Source organism: Daucus carota, chromosome 9 (assembly GCF_001625215.2).
Source record: "Daucus carota subsp. sativus chromosome 9, DH1 v3.0, whole genome shotgun sequence".
Taxonomy (NCBI): domain Eukaryota; kingdom Viridiplantae; phylum Streptophyta; class Magnoliopsida; order Apiales; family Apiaceae; genus Daucus; species Daucus carota.
In genome coordinates, this window is record NC_030389.2 from 42668867 (window position 1) to 42688398 (window position 19532).

A 19532-nucleotide genomic window follows, 5' to 3' on the forward strand; every position below is an offset into this window, starting at 1 on the left:
TTCCAATTTTTTTACATAATCTTTAAAAGTGACACATAGATGCCAAATAAGCGCCACCTAGATAATTTTAGTTCAAGATTTTCACCATTGGAGATGCTCTTAACCAAGATTCAAGAACACTCAAAACCTACAGGTAAAAACTCAACGCCCAACTAAAAGTCTAAAACTAAAAAAAACACCAACGTGAGATCCAAGAATCCAACCGTTGAAATAAGCAGAAATCCAACGGTAGCACTTACTATTCAGACATCAAACAACCCAAAACATCCAATCTCATTGGTCAATACAGCAACCCACGGATCACACCATCATTCCCAACAACTCACAATCCAAACCATCCATTCCCCTCCAATCCAACGGCTCATAATCACCCCACCAAAACCAAATTAAAAAATTCAAATCTCCCGCCTTTCAAAACCCCCAAATTTCAAATATAAATACCCACTCAAACCCTCATTCATCTCATCACAATCACACACACAAAACACACACATTACCAAACCCTAATTTCTCCCCAATTTTATCGAATGGCTCGCACGAAGCAAACCGCGAGAAAATCGACCGGCGGCAAGGCGCCACGTAAGCAGCTGGCGACAAAAGCGGCGAGAAAATCGGCACCGGCGACCGGAGGAGTGAAGAAGCCGCACAGATTCAGGCCCGGAACCGTCGCGCTGCGAGAAATCAGGAAGTACCAGAAGAGCACGGAGCTGCTGATCCGGAAGCTCCCGTTCCAGAGGCTGGTGCGTGAAATAGCTCAGGATTTCAAGACGGATTTGAGGTTCCAGAGCAGCGCTGTGGCGGCGCTTCAGGAGGCTGCCGAGGCTTATTTGGTTGGGTTATTTGAGGATACTAATTTGTGCGCTATTCATGCCAAGAGGGTGACGATTATGCCTAAGGATATTCAGCTTGCGAGGAGGATCCGTGGTGAGAGGGCTTAGTTTGTTTGTTCAATTAAGATGGATGTTAGATATGGATTGTTCTTTAATAGGTGGTTTGAAATGTGTTTTGTGTTTCCGGGTTGTTGGTTGTGTTTTATGTATACCTTGTTCGAGTTTAAATGGTGAAATGAAATATGATTATTTAGTAATGTGCTATGATCTATTTGACTAATAAGTTGAGGTTATTGTGACAGAGCCTATGCAGATCCAGTTTTTCATTGCAAAATAAAGAATCTCTTGTGTTCATAATGTTAGCTACTAGTACTATTGTAAAAAGTTGGAATTAGACTTAATTGGAGGAGACATGAATTAAGGATTAATTGGAGATTAGTTGAATAATTGGAGATTTAATTAGTTTTGTGAGTTACAGAACATGGATTAATCGTGATTAGTTATTGACTTTTAGAACAATGTTTAGTGGTAAGCAAGGACTTAGACATCTTAGTCAGTGAACACATATCCTGATAAGTGAACTTTTGTGGTAAAGTATATCAAAATACAAGTTCTTTAATCTCTTTATAATATTCATGTGTTTGATTTGAAAGTCTGGTACGAGATTTTAAGTTGGATTGTTTTGCATTAAGCAGTACTGGTATGAGTTTGATGGAATTTGACAATTTCTGATTTTTCTGAAGTTGTGAACTCCGGATACCTCACAGAAAAATCTTATCAGGGATTTGATGTAATTTGAAAGTTCTGGAAGCTAGTGCACATTTATATCACTATTCATGTTGATTCCATGCCTGTAAGTTGAGCGATTTCATATACATATATCAAGCTTTGTATGCCAATGTCGTGAGGTAGTAGGAAAACAATCTATTTTGGAAGTGGACGACGAAAGCTCAGTCCTATGGAGGAACGGGGTTGTCAGAAAATATCAATCAGGTATAAAATGTGTAAATTGTGAGAATGCATATTACATCAACTTAGTTTTCGTCACTTGTCAACTGCACTAATCCACATACTTGGAAAAAATTTACAATTGAGCTACTTTCCTCATTTTCGCAGAGCATTCAGATCTCAGTTATAAATTTGGTTCAAAATTTTCGTTGAGTTGAAGAATACAAGTACTGAAATAACAAGCGAGAAGAATATAGGAGATTGTAATTCTGGGGAAATGGGAAATCCACATGTTCTAGCTATACCATATCCATATCAAGGTCATGTACTCCCCCTAATGCAACTTTCCTTAAAATTAATCGACCATGGTGTCAAGATTACATTTGTAAATACAGAGTTCATTCACAACCGCATTATGAATGCATTTTCAGAGGAAAATAATGTAAAAGAGCTTATAAATTTGGTTTCCATTCCTGATGGAATGGAACCCTGGGAAGATAGGAATGACATTGGCAAGCTATCAGAAAGCATCCTACGAGTCATGCCCGGAGAGCTTGAGCAACTTGTTAAAGATATTAACCAGAAAGATGTCAATGAAATTACGTGCATTATTGCCGATGAAAGCTTGGGATGGGCACTGGAAGTTGCTGAGAGGTTGAAGATTAAAAGAGCTGCTTTCTGGCCTGCCTCAGCAGCAGTGATGGCCTTGAAATTTAGCATCCCAAAACTGATTCAGGATGGAGTTGTAGACAACAACGATGGTAAGAACTAGCTGATTTTAATTTTATATTTTCAACAGTTGGGTATTTTGCTGATTCTTTTAATTTTTTCATCACAGGAACAATCTTGAGAAACGAAATGTATACTTTAACTGAAAAAATGCCTGTCATGAACCCGAAACAATTTGTATGGACCTGCCTGGGTGACTCCAACACAACGAAAATTATGTTCAAACTTATAAAACACACTAATATAACTGTGAAGCTTGTGGACTGGATCATTTGCAACACATCCTATGAGCTAGAGCCTGCCGCTTTGGGCTTATTCCCAGATATATTGCCAATAGGCCCGCTTCTGTCAGGTGACCGACTTGGATCATCAGGCTACTTCTGGCCATCTGACGTGAGCTGTCTGGCATGGCTAGACCAACAGCCAGTCCAATCAGTTATATATGTCGCATTTGGTAGTTTCACAATTTTTGACGAAAAACAGTTCCAAGAACTGGCTCTAGGACTTGAGTCTCTCAACAGGCCTTTCTTGTGGGTTATCCGGTCTGATACGATTGACAAGAAGCCTGACATGTTACTGGAAAAAATGAAGGCACGAATAGGCCAGCGTGGGTGCATTGTGAGCTGGGCTCCTCAACAGGCCGTGCTTAATCATCCTGCAGTCGCCTGTTTCTTAAGTCATTGTGGTTGGAACTCTACGATGGAAGGTGTGAGCAATGGCGTGCCTTTCCTGTGCTGGCCTTACTTTGGCGATCAGTTCATCAATCAGACCTACATTTGTGATATATGGAAGGTTGGGCTGGCCCTTGATAAAGATGAAAGTGGGATCATCACTAGAGGAGAAATCAAGAATAAGGCGGAAAAGTTGTTAAATGACAAGAATTTCAAACAGAGGGCCTTGATCCATCAAGAAATGGTCATAACTGGCGCTCAAGAGAGCGGATGCTCCAACAAAAATTTGAGCAACTTCATTCAATGGATCAAGTAACAAAGGATAGCCTACTAGTATCACTTCGTTAATTGATCCATTCCATTGAATCCATTGAATCAAGTAACAAGTGATATAGAAGACCATCAAATGGAAATAATAGTTACTTGATAATGGATCAAGTAACGAGTGATATAGGAGACCAGATTGATGAGTAGCTATGTAAGGCCGTGCTTACAAAGTGATCTCATTTATTCATGCTTGCACTTTTATCCAAGTAGTAATAATGATAAGTAAATATTTGTGGTAAAGTATATCAAATACAAGTTATTTAATCTCTTTTTAATATCCATGTGTTTGATTTGCAAGACTGGTACGAGATTTTAAGTTGGGTTGTTTTGCATGAAGCAGTACTGGTATGAGTTCGATGAAATTTGACAATTTCTGATTTTTCTGAAGTTGTGAACTCCAGATACCTCAGAGGAAAATCTTATCAGGGATTTGATGCAATTTCAAAGTTCTGGAAACTAGTAATCGCTCTTCACTGTATTTTAAATGTTATATTAGTGTGTTTTATATTTTTGTTGTTCAAGTATACATTTTTGTTGTGTTGGAATGAGTTCATTTGTCGCACAGTTTGTCATGGCAAATAGTTAAGGTTTTATTAGAGATGATGATTAATTGAAACCGTACACACACATAAACAGATACATGTCATTTCTGTTGTATTGAATATCTAAATATCTGAAGAACTAGGAAAGTACCAGAAGAGTATGGAGCTTTTGATTTGAAAGCTTTCATCTAAAAGAAATTGCTCAGGATTTTAGTACTAACTTAAGGATTCAGAGCTCTGTTCTTGCGGTGCTTCAGAAGCCTGTTGAAGGCTTGAAGCGTATGTTTTTGGTTGTTTTTTTTTCAGGATACTAATTCATGCGTGATTCATGCTAAAAGAGTTAAAATAATGTTTAAGTATATTTAGCTTGCCAGGAGAATTCGTGGCAAGAGTGTAAAGTTAGTTATGAATATTGGAATGCTCACAAACATCTAATGCGTTATTTATTTTGTTCTTTGCTTACTTGTTCAAAAGCTGAATATTTAGCCTTTGCTACTAAAACCTTTGTACTTTGAGATGAATCGGATGGGTGCTCAGTTATTGTGATAGTCGCAGTGCCACAGCATAATGCAAAACCATTTTTTCATTCCTAAATAAAGAACCTATCGCGTTCTACTTTATTAGAGCAAGTTCAAAAGTGTTACTCACAACTTGTTCATGTTTCTATCGGAAATCAATTTGCAGACTGTCTCACGAAACCTTTATCTTGTCTTCAGATTGATCTCTTACTCTCCAATCATCAATATACTTATATAAAGGAGAAGCGAGAGGCGTGTAGGTGGCGCCTCTCACATCGCTCCGTTCTATTTTTCTAATTTTCTGGAATTTTTGGATGAAAAATATCAAAAATTAGAACTATCTTTTTTAGTTTCAGGTATATTAGAAGCAAGTTTCAGAATCTAATTTTGTTTCAGATTATTTATGGAATATAGTACCTTGAAAGTTTTAATCTGATTTTGTTAGTTCTCTGGCTCGATTTCTAACTCGGTGGTGCTGTTCTTCTACAACGATAAATGAAGGCTGTTTATATAGTAATAAAAAAATAAAGATTGTTACAAGCAAAGGTAGTTATAAACCGCTATGTGGGAGTCGACAAATCCAAATACGAGAAAAGAATATAGTATTGACATGATATTGATGGATGATATCAATAAATTAACTATTAGTGATGTATGTTTGTTGGTTATTCATTTATAATATTTGTTTTGTTCATCGGACATGTTTGTTATTGTTAATTTTTATATGATTTACTTTGTATACAGGAAAAAATTATTCATGCATAATCTATTTGCTCCGTTCAAGCAACTTTTAAGTGAAGGTTGTTTATACAGTATTAAAAAATAAACTTTTTACAAGTAAGGGTAGTTATAGACCGCTATCTCACGGATTTAAGTTAGATGTTCTGTGCACAATCAATCCAAAAAAATTGGAGGAAGGTGACAATGTAAGAACATGATTACTTTAAAAAAAACACAAATAAAATTAAGATTGGTCGTGCTTTAAATTGTTAATTCAGTGTATATATTTATTTTCATTTTTTCATCATGAATTATAGTCCAATTTTGCAATTTTATATATTAGTATTGGTATTACATCAAGATTTTTATAATATAAAATTTATTTTATCCTACAAATATTAATTTTGAAATATTAATATACATTTTATAGACAATCACAAAATTATTTTATTCTACAAATATTAATATTGAATCATTAATATAATTTTTATAGACCGCCGCAACGCGCGGTTTCTCAGCTAGTATCTGGCTGTGGGATAAACCATCCGTATTGCCGGGGCATGTTCGAGATAAAGTTAATCTGTAAACAACAGGTGAATATCTATTGTCTTAAAATCCAAGTTCTTTAATCCCTTCATAATATTAATGTTTTATTTGCAAGACTATTGCCAGATTTTAAGTTGGTTTGTTTTGTATTAAGCAAGTACTGGAATGAGTTCGATGAAATTTGACGATTCCATCGAATTTTTTTGAAGTTGTGAACTCCAGATATTTCAGAGAAAAATCTTATCAAGGATCTGTGGTAGTTCAAAAGTTCTGGAAGCTAGTACCCATTTATAATACTATTTGTTGATTCCATGTGACTTAAATTAAGCACAGCTAGAAGTATCTTTCAGAGAAACAGGGAAATCGACAATCTGGTATAAAATGTGAGTGCACATTTTACATCTACTTGGTTCCCTTCACTTGTCAACTGCACTAAATCCACTAATCCACATACTTGGAATAAATTTGTAATTGAGCTCCTTTCTGAGTTTAGGCACAGCATTTAGATTTTGGTTATAAATTTGGTTCAAAATCTTAGTTGAGCTAAATTATATAGGTACTCAGAATAAACGAGAAGAATATAAAAGATTGTAATTCGGGTGAAAATGGGGAATCCTCATGTTCTAGCTATACCATACCCATATCAAGGACATGTACTTCCCCTAATGGAGCTCTCCTTAAAATTAGTCGACCATGGTGTCAAGATTACATTTGTAAATACAGAGTTCATTCACAACCACGTTGTGAATGCATTTTCAGAGGAAAATAATGTAAAGAGCTCATAAATTTGGTTTCCATTCCTGATGGAATGGAACCCTGGGAAGATAGGAATGACATTGGCAAGCTAACAGAAAGCATCTTACGAGTCATGCCCGGAGAGCTTGAGCAACTTGTCAAATATATTAACCAGAACGATGTCAATGAAAGTACATGCATTATTGCCGATGAAAGCTTGGGATGGGCACTGGAAGTTGCTGAGAGGTTGAAGATTAAAAGAGCTGCATTCTGGCCTGCCTCAGCAGCAGTGAGGGCCTTGATATTTAGCATCCCAAAACTGATTCAGGATGGAGTTGTAGACAACAACGATGGTAAGAACTAGCTGATTTTACTTTTTTTTTTCAACAGTTGGGTATTTTGCTGATTCTTTTAATTTTTTCATTACAGGAACAATCTTGAGAAACGAAATGTATACTTTAACCGAAAACATGCCTGTCATGAACCCGAAACAATTTGCATGGACCTGCCTGGGTGACTCCAACACAACGAAAATTATGTTCAAACTTATAAAACACACTAATATTACTGTGAAGCTTGCGGACTGGATCATTTGCAACACATCCTATGAGCTAGAGCCTGCCGCTTTGTGCTTATTCCCAGATTCATTGCCAATAGGCCCGCTTCTGTCAGGCAACCGACTTGGATCATCAGGCTACTTCTGGCCAGCTGACGCGAGCTGTCTGGCATGGCTAGACCAACAGCCAGCCCAATCAGTTATATATGTGGCATTTGGTAGCTTCACAATTTTTGACGAAAAACAGTTCCAAGAACTGGCTCTAGGACTTGAGTCTCTCAACAGGCCGTTCTTGTGGGTTGTCCGGTCTGATACAATTGACAAGAAGCCTGACATGTTACTGGAACAGTTGAAGGCCCGAATAGGCCAGCGTGGGTGCATTGTGAGCTGGGCTCCTCAACAGGCCGTACTTAATCATCCTGCAATCGGCTGTTTCTTAAGTCATTGTGGTTGGAACTCTACAATGGAAGGCGTAAGCAATGGCGTGCCTTTCCTGTGCTGGCCTTACTTTGGCGATCAGTTCATTAATCAGACCTACATTTGTGATGTATGGAAGGTTGGGCTGGCCCTTGATAAAGATGAAACCGGGATCATCACTAGAGGAGAAATCAAGAATAAGGCGGAAAAGTTGTTAAATGACAAGATTTTCAAACAGAGGGGCTTGATCCATCAAGAAATGGTGATGACTGACGCTCAAGAGAGCGGAAGCTCCAACAAAAATATGAGCAACTTCATTCAATGGATCAAGTAACGAAGGATACTTTACTGGTATCACTTCGTTACTTGATCCATTCCATTGAATCAAGTAACGAATAATATAGAAGACCGTTGAATGAATATTATAGTTACTTGATAATGGATCAAGTAATGAGTTTATTTAACGAGAGGTTGATAAGTAGCTATGTAAGGCTGTGCTTACAAACTGATCTCATTTATTCATGCTCAGTGGCGGTGCCACATTAGGGCACCTGGGGGCTCGTGCCCCTCCAACTTTCAAAAAAACAGCTATATTTTTGTGGGTCCCACATGTATTATTAACAGGTGCCCCCAGCTGAACTATGTGATTAGGGTTATGGTGTCCCTTTATACATTTGATCCTGGCTCCGCCAATGTTCATGCTTGCACTTTTATGCAAGCAGTAATAATGATAAACTCCATTTATGTACTGGTAATGTTCTGCTTAAACTCTTTCATAAAATTTATGAGTTTGATATGCAAGATTGATGAGATCATAATTTTGTTGTGTTTTAGTTAAGCTAGTGGAATGATTTTGATGAATTTTGACAATCCCAGATCGAATATTTCTAAAAATGTGATCGCAGAGACCTCGAAGAAAAATGACTAGTATCATTTATTTAATGTGATATAAAAGTTCATCAAGCTGGTAACAGTTATACCAATTTTCATATATTAATTCCAGATGACATAAGTTGAGCAGACTAATATACAGATTTCAATAATATGCTACGAAGAAATAGTTTGGTCTATTATTCTACGTAGTTGGGCAAAATGTACCCACATAATTGGAGTAAATAAATAATCAGTCAACCATGTGTGAACTGTGAAGGTTACATTTGTGGATACAGATTCACGAGCGAGCGTGAATGCAAATTTGGAGGGAAATAATGTGGAAGAGCTCATAATCTGATTTCGATCTCTGAAGGACTGGAATTTGAAAAATACTTGTGTATATAATGATATATGGTGATTTTTAATTGAAATGGACCTATGTACAATCTCAATTAAAATCCATCGTATCAATTAACATGTCATTGTACAAATTTTCTATACACAATTTTGCCAAGACTGGAATGGGATGATGTAAAAATTTCACTAATTTATATTAAATATATTTATCTCTTTAAAAAATCTTAAAATAATATTAAAATAAATTAAATTTTAACATTCGTATGTTGAATCATCAAAAAATATTTTAAAATAAAATAAAATATCAATTTGGGACCAGACATGTTCGAAATAATAGTTGTTTCACCAGTTGATTGTTAAAATTTCACATTAAATATATTTTTTAGTTTTTAATATTTTTATAGCATTATTATAACATATCTAAACATTCGTAGATTTTCAAGAAAAATACAAACTCGTCTCAATTCTTAACAAATTCGAGTACAAATAACAAAAAATGTTAGATAAATTTAACGATCAAACTCGACTTATTAAATAAGAATAGGAATTCATATTTAATGAACAAATTCTTGACTCGACTCGTTTCGGTTAGTTATTATCGTCGTAAACCCCGATTTTAGTACGATTGAATTCGATTGAATTATTTCGATATTACGGATTATAAAAGAATCTCAAGTAACTTAGTTCGGTACAAGCGCACGATCCCCAATACAAATATAGGATACGTAGGTTATAGGGGCATGAACACGCACGCTGTCGAAAGCACTAAACATGATTAATCCAGCCCCTAATCTCGGAAGCTAAACTCAATCCAACGGTCCCAATTAATCCCCGCCCAACACAGGTCTCTTCAACCCCCTTGTTACGTATTCTACTCCTAATAGTACAGCTAGGGTTACAGGGTACTCCTAATATATATCATTATTATATCTCTGTTCGTTGTTTTAGTTTGTTCTGTGCATGATGAAGCTTAGGGAGAGAAAGGGTTGCGAGAGAGACGAGAGAGATTGCGAGAGAGACGAGAGAGATGGCGAGAGGAAGAGAGAGAGGCCAAGAAAGGTGCACGAGAGAGATGGGGGGAAAGAGTGGGCTGTGTACAAGAGGAGAGAGATGAAGAAGAGTGTGAAAGAGGGGCTTAGGGATGATGAGGTGGTGGTGTACAAGAGGAGGAAAGTGAGAGATGGGCCTCTAAGTGATGATGACTTGGGGGGCAAGAAAATGAGATATATCAAGGATCTTGAGATGGAAAGTAGTGCTCAAGTTGAGAAAGAAGATGGTTTTGATGGGATTGAGAGAGATGTTGAGAGAGATGATCAAGTGGGCAAGGAGAATAAGGTTCTTAGGTTGGTTCCCAAAAGGGCTGCTATGAAGAAAGCTGAAATCTTGATTAAGTCTTGTCATGGTCTTCTTGATGGAACTGGTTCAAGAAATCTTGGCACCAAATTGAAGAGAACTACAGAGAGAGATCATGGAGAGAAGGAAGGAAAGAGATCTCTTAGAGGGAAGAATAAGGAGGTGTGTTTTGTTTTGGTGTTTGTAATTTAAGTGAGATTTTGTGTTTTGTTTTTGTTATGGTTTAAAGTGTGTTTTGTATGTGAATTATAGGTACAGGGGAATGAGAAGGTTTTGAAATCAAATATGTGCCATCAGTGCCAAAGGAATGATAGTGGCCGGGTTGTGGAGTGCAGTGCTTGCGAACAGAAGCGATACTGTGAGCCTTGTATGAAAAAATGGTATGAGCCTCTCTTGTGCTGCATTTTTTTTAAAGCATTAGATTTGAATACAGGGAGGGGAATGAGGATTCGAGTTCATGACCTTTGTCGCGGGGTGGGTGAAAGAGGATTAGAGTTCATGTTGAATACTCAGCTAGTATGCCATCAACATATTCTAGTGATTTATAAGTATTCTGTGAATTTATGTTTTCACTTTGTATCTGCCACTAGTTGTGGTCATCTTAAGGTTTAGTTATGCGTTTGATAATTAGTTACGGTTGGCAATATGTTGGTAGATATTTGTGTGATTTGTTTGAGTATATCTTTGTTGGTGAGTTTTCCAATTTATTGTTGTTGCCATAAGCATGTTCTTGATCGAGTTTTGATATAGGTATCCTAAGATGACTGAAGAGGATTTTGCCATAAAATGCCCAGTATGTCAATTTAACTGCAATTGCAAGCGGTGCTTGCGTTTAGAAGTACTGGTCAAAGTGAGTTTCTTCTCGTACTTGTTGTTTGTTGATTTATGCTTGTTAGATTTCCTTCATTTTACAATAGAATTTACAAGATTATTTTGGTGTGTTACAGGACAGGGAGAGGTTCAAGGTTAAATTCAGCCCTGAAGAAAAAATTCGGTACTCTAGGTATATCTTATCAATGCTTCTCCCTTTCCTCAAACAATTTAACAAGGAGCAATTGATGGAAAAACGTATAGAAGCAAAGATCAAAGGTATCTTTTTTATTCACTTGGCCTGTTTGATGGGCTTATCAGTTGTCGTTGGCTGCATTTTATTGCATAAAGAGTAACCACCCAAATTGAAGCCTGTCTAAAATATGGACGTTCACATTTAATATGGCTGTAAAAAATGATGTGGTCACTTGCTTTCCTCGTAAATTATTTTGATCTGGCTTGAAGCTAGATACAGTTATGTTTACAATAGGGGCTCTATATTTTAAACTATTTGATAAATTCTTTCTTGATTGTGCTAGCTTGAAATAAGTGTGTTAAATGTGATAATTAATTCAATAATATCAGTCAATCATTGCCGAAGCCGGGCTTAATTTCTTATAATTAATGGTGTTACGACTAAAGATAAATATGGATGGTTGATTATTCCGGGGTAATGCATTGATATTAGTTACTGATTCCTATCTGTATGGAAACGCAGGACTTCCAATATCAAAAATTGAAGTGCAAAATGCAAACTGTAAACCAGATGAGCGAATGTTTTGGTATGTTTAGAGAACCTATATCGCTTTCATAATCTTTTTTGTTGTGTTTGTGAAGAAGTTGACTTGGCCAATTTTTGACATTCAGCGACAACTGTAGAACTTCTATCGCTGACTTACACAGAAGCTGTCCAAACTGTAACTATGACCTTTGTCTCTCCTGTTGCTCGGAGATAAGGGATGGATGCCTTCAAGGAAGCAAGGAGAAAGTGAGTATGCAATTCACCGACCCCGGGAAAGATTATTTGCATGGAAAAAAGCCTCATCCTTTACAATCACTACCTGCTAAAAATAGTGGCAGAGGTCACCAAAAGTCAGCAGACGAATGGAAATCTCATGAGAATGGGAACATACCTTGCCCACCAAAAGAAATGGGTGGCTGTGATCAAGGAATTTTAGAGTTGAGATTCATATTAGGAGATAATTATGTCCATGACTTATGCAAAGAGGCTGAAAATCTTGCCAAGACGCATAAACTTCATGTTTGTAATACTCAGGACCAGCAGTGTTCTTGTTTCAATATTAGTGCTGGTGGTAAAAAGAATTTACTAAAAGCTGCTTGTCGTGAAGGTTCTGATGACAACTTTTTGTACTTTCCGACTGCTTTAGACTTGAGACCAGGAGAACTTGGACATTTTCAATGCCACTGGCTCAAAGGTGAACCAGTTATTGTCAGAAATGTTCTTGCAACTACGTGTGGTTTGAGCTGGGAACCAATGGTTATGTGGCGTGCGTTCCGACAAATAAGAAACCGAAAGCATGATCAGCTTCTGGACGTGGCTGCCATCAACTGTTTGGATTGGTGCGAGGTCAGTTAAACCCTGCTTATCTGTTTACTTGGTTCTTTGTGGCTAGTCTCTTAGAATTTCATTTCTGTGTTGGTTGAGAGTTGTTTTATGTAGTGTCTGGCATGTTCTATTTAACTTGAATATAATTATCTAGTTATTTTGTTCATGTTAGTCATCAGATCCACTATGTATAAAGATTTTGCAGATTGTTATATTTTTCCTTTTGACAGGGAACATACACATGAATACATAATTTTCTTTGTTTTTGTAGGTAGATATAAATGTACATCATTTTTTCAGTGGATACTTGAATGGCATATATGATAGTGATGGATGGCCCAAACTTTTAAAGTTGAAAGACTGGCCTCCATCTAGTACATTTGAGGAGCACTTACCACGTCATTGTGGTGAGTTTCTCAATAGTCTGCCTTTCAAAGAATATACAGATCCACATGCAGGGTACCTAAATCTTGCCGTTAAGTTGCCTAAGGATTCACTGAAGCCTGATATGGGGCCAAAAACATACATTGCTTATGGATTTTCTCAAGAATTGGGACGCGGCGACTCTGTAACAAAACTCCACTGTGATATTTCTGATGCGGTATGCTATTTACCATTTGCCTAATTTATATATATATATATATATATATATATATATATTTATATATATATATATATGAAACGTTTTTAACATTCTCTTGTTATTCTTCTTATCTATATAATACTAGAATTAGCTTGATGATTAAACTGAATTGATAAGGTGAATAGACAGGATGTGTTCCGACAATAGTTTTAAATTAACTTCATAATGAGTTTCACATATAGCAGAGGATTTAACTGGAATAAGAGTGTAGCGTCACTAGCTTCTTGTTGTTTTATTATATGAAATTATCAGAATGCAGTAATAAAATTTATAATGGTGTCCGGTGGTTCATCTACATATCTATATTACTTTAGCAAAATGATGGAAAAACAAATTGTGAGAGACATTGTTTACTTGTTTTGAATTGGTTACAGACTGTAATTGAATTTTTTGTTTATGTTCTGTAAAATACTTTAGCTTTCCTTCCATATACATCAATAGTAAATTTGCTAAATTATTATAACTTCATATTGACCAACTATGCAAGTGACCTTGTGCTATTAGAAGTTTGTAACAACTTATGTCATGCTAATGCATATGGATGTTATATTATATATGTATGATTTAACTTAAGCAAGAAATTTTATACTTTCTACTAGAGCAACATTGTTGAACTGGATCGTTTCTGTGACGCAGAAACATACTATTTACGTAACTAAATGCAGGGACCTACCTATATCCTTTATAGTAGTTAAATTGAATTATGGCACATTGGTTGTAAGTTATTCTGAACGATAAAGGTTGTTAAAAGTATGTTCCTATTGAACTTTGAACGATGCAATAAACTCTGTCCAACTTCGCAGATGATCCGTCTTTTACAGTTCCACTGTGTTTTACTTTTTATTTGACCAGTTCTAACCTTTTTTTTCTTGTATTTAATCGCATGTCTTGCAGGTCAATGTGTTGACTCATATATATGAAGTGACTCCTAGTTCAGATAATCTTTCAAAAATTGAAACATTGAAGCAGCTTCATGATTCACAGGATCAAACAGAAATTTGTGAGAATGAAAAGAAAACAAAGATGAAAATGAATGGTGTTGGATCTTGTAGTGACCATATACAAGATATGAAATGCTCAGATGGTGGTGCTCTGTGGGACATTTTCCGGAGGCAAGATGCACCCAAGTTAAAGGAATATCTAAGAAAGCATTTTAATGAATTCAGGCACATATACTGTCTTCCGCTGGAACAGGTTTTAATTAATTTTTTATGCTAATTTCAACAAATTTGTTATTGGCTTCTTTTCAAAGTATTGCTAATTTAACCTGCAGTATTAATTTTTTTTTATTATTACCTTTTTATTGTATCCTTTATCAATTGACTTGTTAGAAACTTAGAAGCTATATATGTAATTATTTACATAAATTGGACTAAGAAGTTTCTCGTTGTTTATATAATAGTTGGGTGGACAATTAGGTCACATTCACATGTTCTTTTGGTCAGATTATGTAGGATATTCGGATTAAGAAATCAAGGATTATAGTAAAATTAAATCAAGCATTTGTATTCGGGCAATATGAATACATATCATAATGCTTAAAATTATTTTAGAATCTTTAAATCTTCTACTATTGGGCGGAGTCTACTCTTATACATTACATCATTTTAGAAAAAAAAACACGTACTTTGATTAAAAGTGCGAATGAGGATATAATACTTGTTTTTCTAATATGTTTGAGGCTGTTATAAAGCCATACCAATGTACTAGACAACTGGTACTAGATGTAAATACTACTTTGTGTAATTGAAGTCCGAAACCCCTATTCTTCTTATCTAATTTGCATTTTATTTTCTTGTTTTGGTTTTGAAGGTGTTCGACCCTATTCACGATCAAACTTTTTACTTGACCATAGAGCATAAAAATCAGCTGAAGGCAGAATATGGTTGGTCTTTTTATGTATTTGTATTACTAGGTATTCCTTCCAAACTCTTTTTTTTTTTTTACTGATATTGGCATATTATTTAGGAGTTGAACCATGGACATTTGTTCAAAAACAAGGAGATGCTGTATTTATACCAGCCGGCTGTCCTCATCAAGTCAGGAATTTAAAGGTGATCTGTTTCTACTGCTCTACACAAAAAACAAATCTGTGTGTGGGTGTGTGTGTAACATGTATTAGAAGTTTATTTAAATCACAGCTTTGATGAGCATTGTGGTGCTATTTGGCTCAAATGCATGTAGACATAAACCCGTGTCCACTATTTTTAAATCACTAATCATAATTCATAAAAAACGCGTGGAGAATGTTATCCACGGGGCATTTATGTGGTGGGAGACATCTTGGCTATAATTTTTTGGGAATGTCAGTACTAACTGTAGTTACCGTGACAGTTACCCAAATAAGTTGAATAGAAAGTCCCTAACACATAACCTTTTAACTTTTTCCTACTTTTTGATAATCATTCTCATGTTGCCTTTGTCTAAACTTCAAAACATCTCAGGTATCAAACCTGTTCAACATCATGCTTCAAAAATATGTTTGACTTGTCCCATGTCAAAATTTACAAAATTGCCTTTTTCATTGAGTGATTCTCATGCCAAAGATATATTTGAACACATCCATATTGATATTTGGGGTCCCTACAAAGTATTTGGGGTTAAGTTTAGATACTTCTTGACCATAGTTGATCGCATTAGACATGGGTTTATCTGTTGGAGCACAAATATGAATCCTTACATCACCTAGGATGCTTCCTGGTTTATGCTAGAACTCACTTTGGGAAAGACATTAAAACTATAAGGCCTGACAGTGCTTTAGAATTTGATGACGCGAAATGCAAAACGTCCTTTAAAAAGTATGGAGTTATACATCAGACCTCATGTGTAAACAGACCACAACAGAATGCCCGTGTCGAAAGAAAACATAGGCATATATTAGGAATAGCTAGAGCACTAAGATTTCGATCAAGCATGCCTTTTAAATATTGGGGGGAGTGTGTGATGACAGCAGTCCATATAATTAATAGACTACCCACGCCTGTTCTTGACAATAAAACTCCTGAACAGTTCCAGAAACAATATCCAGTTTTAACATGAATGTAAATTTTTTAAGGGACTTTTATTTTGATCACTGCAGTCATGTATAAAGGTTGCTCTCGACTTTGTCTCACCTGAAAATGTTAATGAGTGCATCCGACTAACTGAGGAGTTCAGGGCTTTACCCGAAAATCACAGGTCTAAAGAAGACAAATTAGAGGTATGCACTACATCCTGATGGTTTCAAATTTTTTTCTGTTGTATGTTATGAATTTGAGCTAATTTCTAAACAGTTCTCAGATTTCCATTTGACAAAGCTCTAATGAACTCAAGCTTGTGGATTTAATTACAACTATTCTCAAGGTTTTAAATTATGTAACAGGTGAAGAAAATGACAATATATGCAGTGAAACAAGCTGTTAAGGATTTTGCTGAAATTGAAGGTACTTGTTTCATCAGAGTGTGACCCTTCTATGCCTGTTGATTGTATTTTCTACTTGATATGTCATCAAATAATCCAATAATCCATGCAATTATGGATAAGTATTGTCAATATTATGTGCATTAAGAGTTGTTTAATTTTTTTTTAATCAGCTATGTAAGTGTTTGTACTGATTCCTGTTCATTTTTTGAACGGAGTTGGGCCCATAAGTAGAGTTTAAAATCAAGAAAGCACCTTTTTTCTTCTTCTTTTTTTTTTTCTAATTGTTGTTGGGTTTATTTTTTGCCAGTTCTGTCATCAAAGCCTTATGTCATTAAGTGATTGTTTGAATTAACCTAAGAGAAAGCCACAACCTGAGGCACCTTGCTCCAGTCCATATCATGGATTAACTAATGCCATTTACGTTTACTAGTTTCACTAAAAACTCTCACAGGGTTAGCTAGAATCAGAACTTAAGTAGAGGCAAATGAGTTGTGGAAACTGTTGGTGACTGAAGTTTTTTGTATTGGACAGATTATTAAGTGCCATGGCTTAGAGTAGAAGTCATGAGGGAGAAAAAACAGGAAGTGTAACATGAGCTCCCTTGTTTTTTCTGTCTCATTAGAGATTTTTACAAGGACCAAGATTGCAATATTTGCACTAAGAAATTCTCCTTAAAGTGATTAGGAAGTCATTACAGATCTTTAGAAGGCTCATCACCAATAAATTATGAGGACCATTTAAAGATTTCAGCATTTAAATTCTTTAGTTTTCTCTAGAGTGAATATGCAAAAACTAAAGAATTATAGGAATGCAAACGCTAAATTTAGTCAGAGAACTTGAGATATGCTAGATGTAGAACTGTTTCATAGTTACAAATAATGAGGATCATCACAAAGATTTCAGCTTTACAATTCTTTAGTTTTCACTAGTTAATCTTTTGTCAATGCTGAAAATTCTGTTATGTGAGAAACGGAATGAGACAAGTAAAATTTCCTCTATATAGTGCGCACACGAACAGGCATATGCGTGATAATTCTTTGAACATCTCTACTTATAGTTTCAAGTATGTAGAGGTAAGGGGCTGGTAGATAAATTCCTCTTGCATCATCATATTAAATTACTACTAGTCATAGAATTTAAGTAGAATTTGGACATTTTGTAACTGTATATATAAATCTATATCTGTTTGTGTGCATTCTGTAGGTTCAAGTTTGTAATTGTTATTATTATATTAATATAGGTAAATTTTAGGTTTCATTATGGGAAAGATACTCCTCAGTCCCCGTATAGAGTTTTATTATAGATTGTTCCTCAACATCATCGTAGTTGCTTACTGGTTCATGTGCTGTTGTTACAGGCGTAATATAATTATCAGCAGACATGCAAGCTGCACATCGAAAGTACTCTGAACTAGGTTTGTGTTTGTCTGGTTTTTGTGTACAGAGTTTGTTGGAAGCTTTTGCCATAATGAATATGTCGAAAGTACTCTGAACTAGCATTAGTCTGGTTCTCACATGTTTTTGTCTGGTTTTTTGTGTACTGCATGATCCGGTGCCTCTCCTTTTGCAATGGTCACATGTTATTATCAAGATATGCACTTGTTAATTTATCTATGTCTTAAAGTTTAACTCAATGTTCTGAAGCCTGAAGGTGAATTGTTCTCCAAGACTTGGTTTCTGCTTATCATGCAAAACTGGTAAAAGCCTAAAACAATACAAATGCTTTTAAAGTTTATAAGTTGTTTAATAATGTTTAAATCGGATGATTTTTAAAAAAAAGTAAATACGGAAAACCATTAGTGGCAAATTGAAATTAGAAAACACCTTAAGCAAAATACGGTCTTATTTCACTGAGCTTTTTGACAGTATTTTACTGTATAGTATTATTTTAAGATGTATGTGTTGTGGATATGTTTACGTGGATATTTAAGAAAGAGAAGCTGAAGTTGAGAAAATTATTGTTAAGAAAGAGAAGCTGAAGTTGAGAAAATTATTGTTTTTCTGTAATTTCTCTTTTTCTTTTAATAATAAGTTTTTTTAAATATGAGATATTGTAAATAAAATTATCCAATCATTTAAATAATTTATAAGTCATATATTTTAAACACTTTAATCAATTTATAATTCATGACCTAATTTATAATTCTTTTTGTATTTTAATTAATTTATTTTAAATGGTAAGTGATTTTTTTAAGTTTAATCAAACTATAAATCATAAATGGTTTATTTTTCAAATGTGTCCTATTATTTCATCCGTGCCCAAGCTTTCTAAAAATTTAACCACTCCCTCCGTCCAATAAACTAAGTAGGAAGGTTTCTTATCATCACTTGGTTATGATTTACATGGAGCAAATTGTTCATGAGAATTTGCTTATTCTTGTAGTTTGAGCCTTCTTTATAGTCATTCTCTGAATAAGATTTTCATCAGGAAATGCTTTCTTATACTTTCTTGATTTCATCTTCAAGTTAGGAACTGATACTTCTGAAACCCGAGGAACTAGATCAATAGTTTCTTTGCTGCATCTACATTAATATCCTAAAGTCTTGAATCTTTGTAGTGAAACTCATCAACTCTATTGTTAAAATTAACTTTTGAGTGAATTTCTTAAGGTCTGTAGCGCTATCAATAATTATACTTTCATCAGATAGACGAGGTAGATTTGTCATCAGAGATTACTAGGTCAAAGTTTATCGTGTAAGAGTTTGTGTTAGGATCTAAGTCTCAATAGTTAACAACTAATGCGTAGATCCTGATGCTGAGCATGCGTTGATTATTAGACTTGAGACTTATGAGCAACTATTTTTGTAACAAAAGTAGTAGTTAAGGTAGCATTAGGTTTTGGTCTCAGGTGTCACTATTTAGCAGTAAAAGGTTTTTATTGTCTTTTTTTGAAAAAATGGTCTATATTGTCAATTCAAAACACAAATTCTTGTCGTATTTACAATGTCGGACAAAAACACTGCTTTAAGTTGTCAGTTGAAAACGCA

General features: G+C 35.3%; 3 protein-coding genes and 1 pseudogene across 3 annotated transcripts; all 4 read left to right on the top strand.

Moving 5' to 3' along the window:
• The first annotated feature begins 447 nt into the window (after positions 1–447).
• Positions 448–1087, top strand: LOC108202837 (histone H3.2). Its single transcript, XM_017371399.2, has one exon. It carries the CDS (start codon positions 528–530, stop codon positions 936–938), a length of 411 nt encoding a protein of 136 aa, XP_017226888.1. The 5' UTR covers positions 448–527; the 3' UTR covers positions 939–1087.
• An 861-nt stretch (positions 1088–1948) lies between these two features.
• On the top strand, positions 1949–3800 carry LOC108202835 (UDP-glycosyltransferase 83A1-like). Its single transcript, XM_017371398.2, has 2 exons — positions 1949–2539; positions 2617–3800. Exons 1-2 carry the CDS (start codon positions 2056–2058, stop codon positions 3492–3494), a joined length of 1362 nt encoding a protein of 453 aa, XP_017226887.1. The 5' UTR covers positions 1949–2055; the 3' UTR covers positions 3495–3800.
• A 2579-nt stretch (positions 3801–6379) lies between these two features.
• Positions 6380–8244, top strand: LOC108200967 (UDP-glycosyltransferase 83A1-like; annotated as a pseudogene).
• Positions 8245–9607: 1363 nt separating this feature from the next.
• Positions 9608–18033, top strand: LOC108200872 (lysine-specific demethylase JMJ26). Its single transcript, XM_064084017.1, has 13 exons — positions 9608–10284; positions 10375–10502; positions 10873–10972; positions 11070–11211; positions 11651–11714; positions 11800–12520; positions 12771–13100; positions 14037–14336; positions 14955–15027; positions 15111–15196; positions 16222–16341; positions 16504–16564; positions 17903–18033. The coding sequence occupies exons 1-13, from the start codon at positions 9730–9732 to the stop codon at positions 17911–17913; spliced, it is 2691 nt and encodes an 896-aa protein (XP_063940087.1). The 5' UTR covers positions 9608–9729; the 3' UTR covers positions 17914–18033.
• The last annotated feature ends 1499 nt before the right edge of the window (positions 18034–19532 follow it).

Excerpts from the sequence above, each read along its gene's own strand:
- LOC108202837 (XM_017371399.2), top strand. The coding sequence starts at position 528 with ATGGCTCGCACGAAGCAAACCGCGAGAAAATCGACCGGCGGCAAGGCG.
- LOC108202835 (XM_017371398.2), top strand. The coding sequence starts at position 2,056 with ATGGGAAATCCACATGTTCTAGCTATACCATATCCATATCAAGGTCAT. Across the intron at positions 2,540-2,616 it reads AGTTGTAGACAACAACGATG|GAACAATCTTGAGAAACGAA; the intron begins GTAAGAACTAGC and ends TTTTCATCACAG.
- LOC108200872 (XM_064084017.1), top strand. The coding sequence starts at position 9,730 with ATGATGAAGCTTAGGGAGAGAAAGGGTTGCGAGAGAGACGAGAGAGAT. Across the intron at positions 10,503-10,872 it reads GAGCCTTGTATGAAAAAATG|GTATCCTAAGATGACTGAAG; the intron begins GTATGAGCCTCT and ends GTTTTGATATAG. Across the intron at positions 13,101-14,036 it reads ACTGTGATATTTCTGATGCG|GTCAATGTGTTGACTCATAT; the intron begins GTATGCTATTTA and ends CATGTCTTGCAG.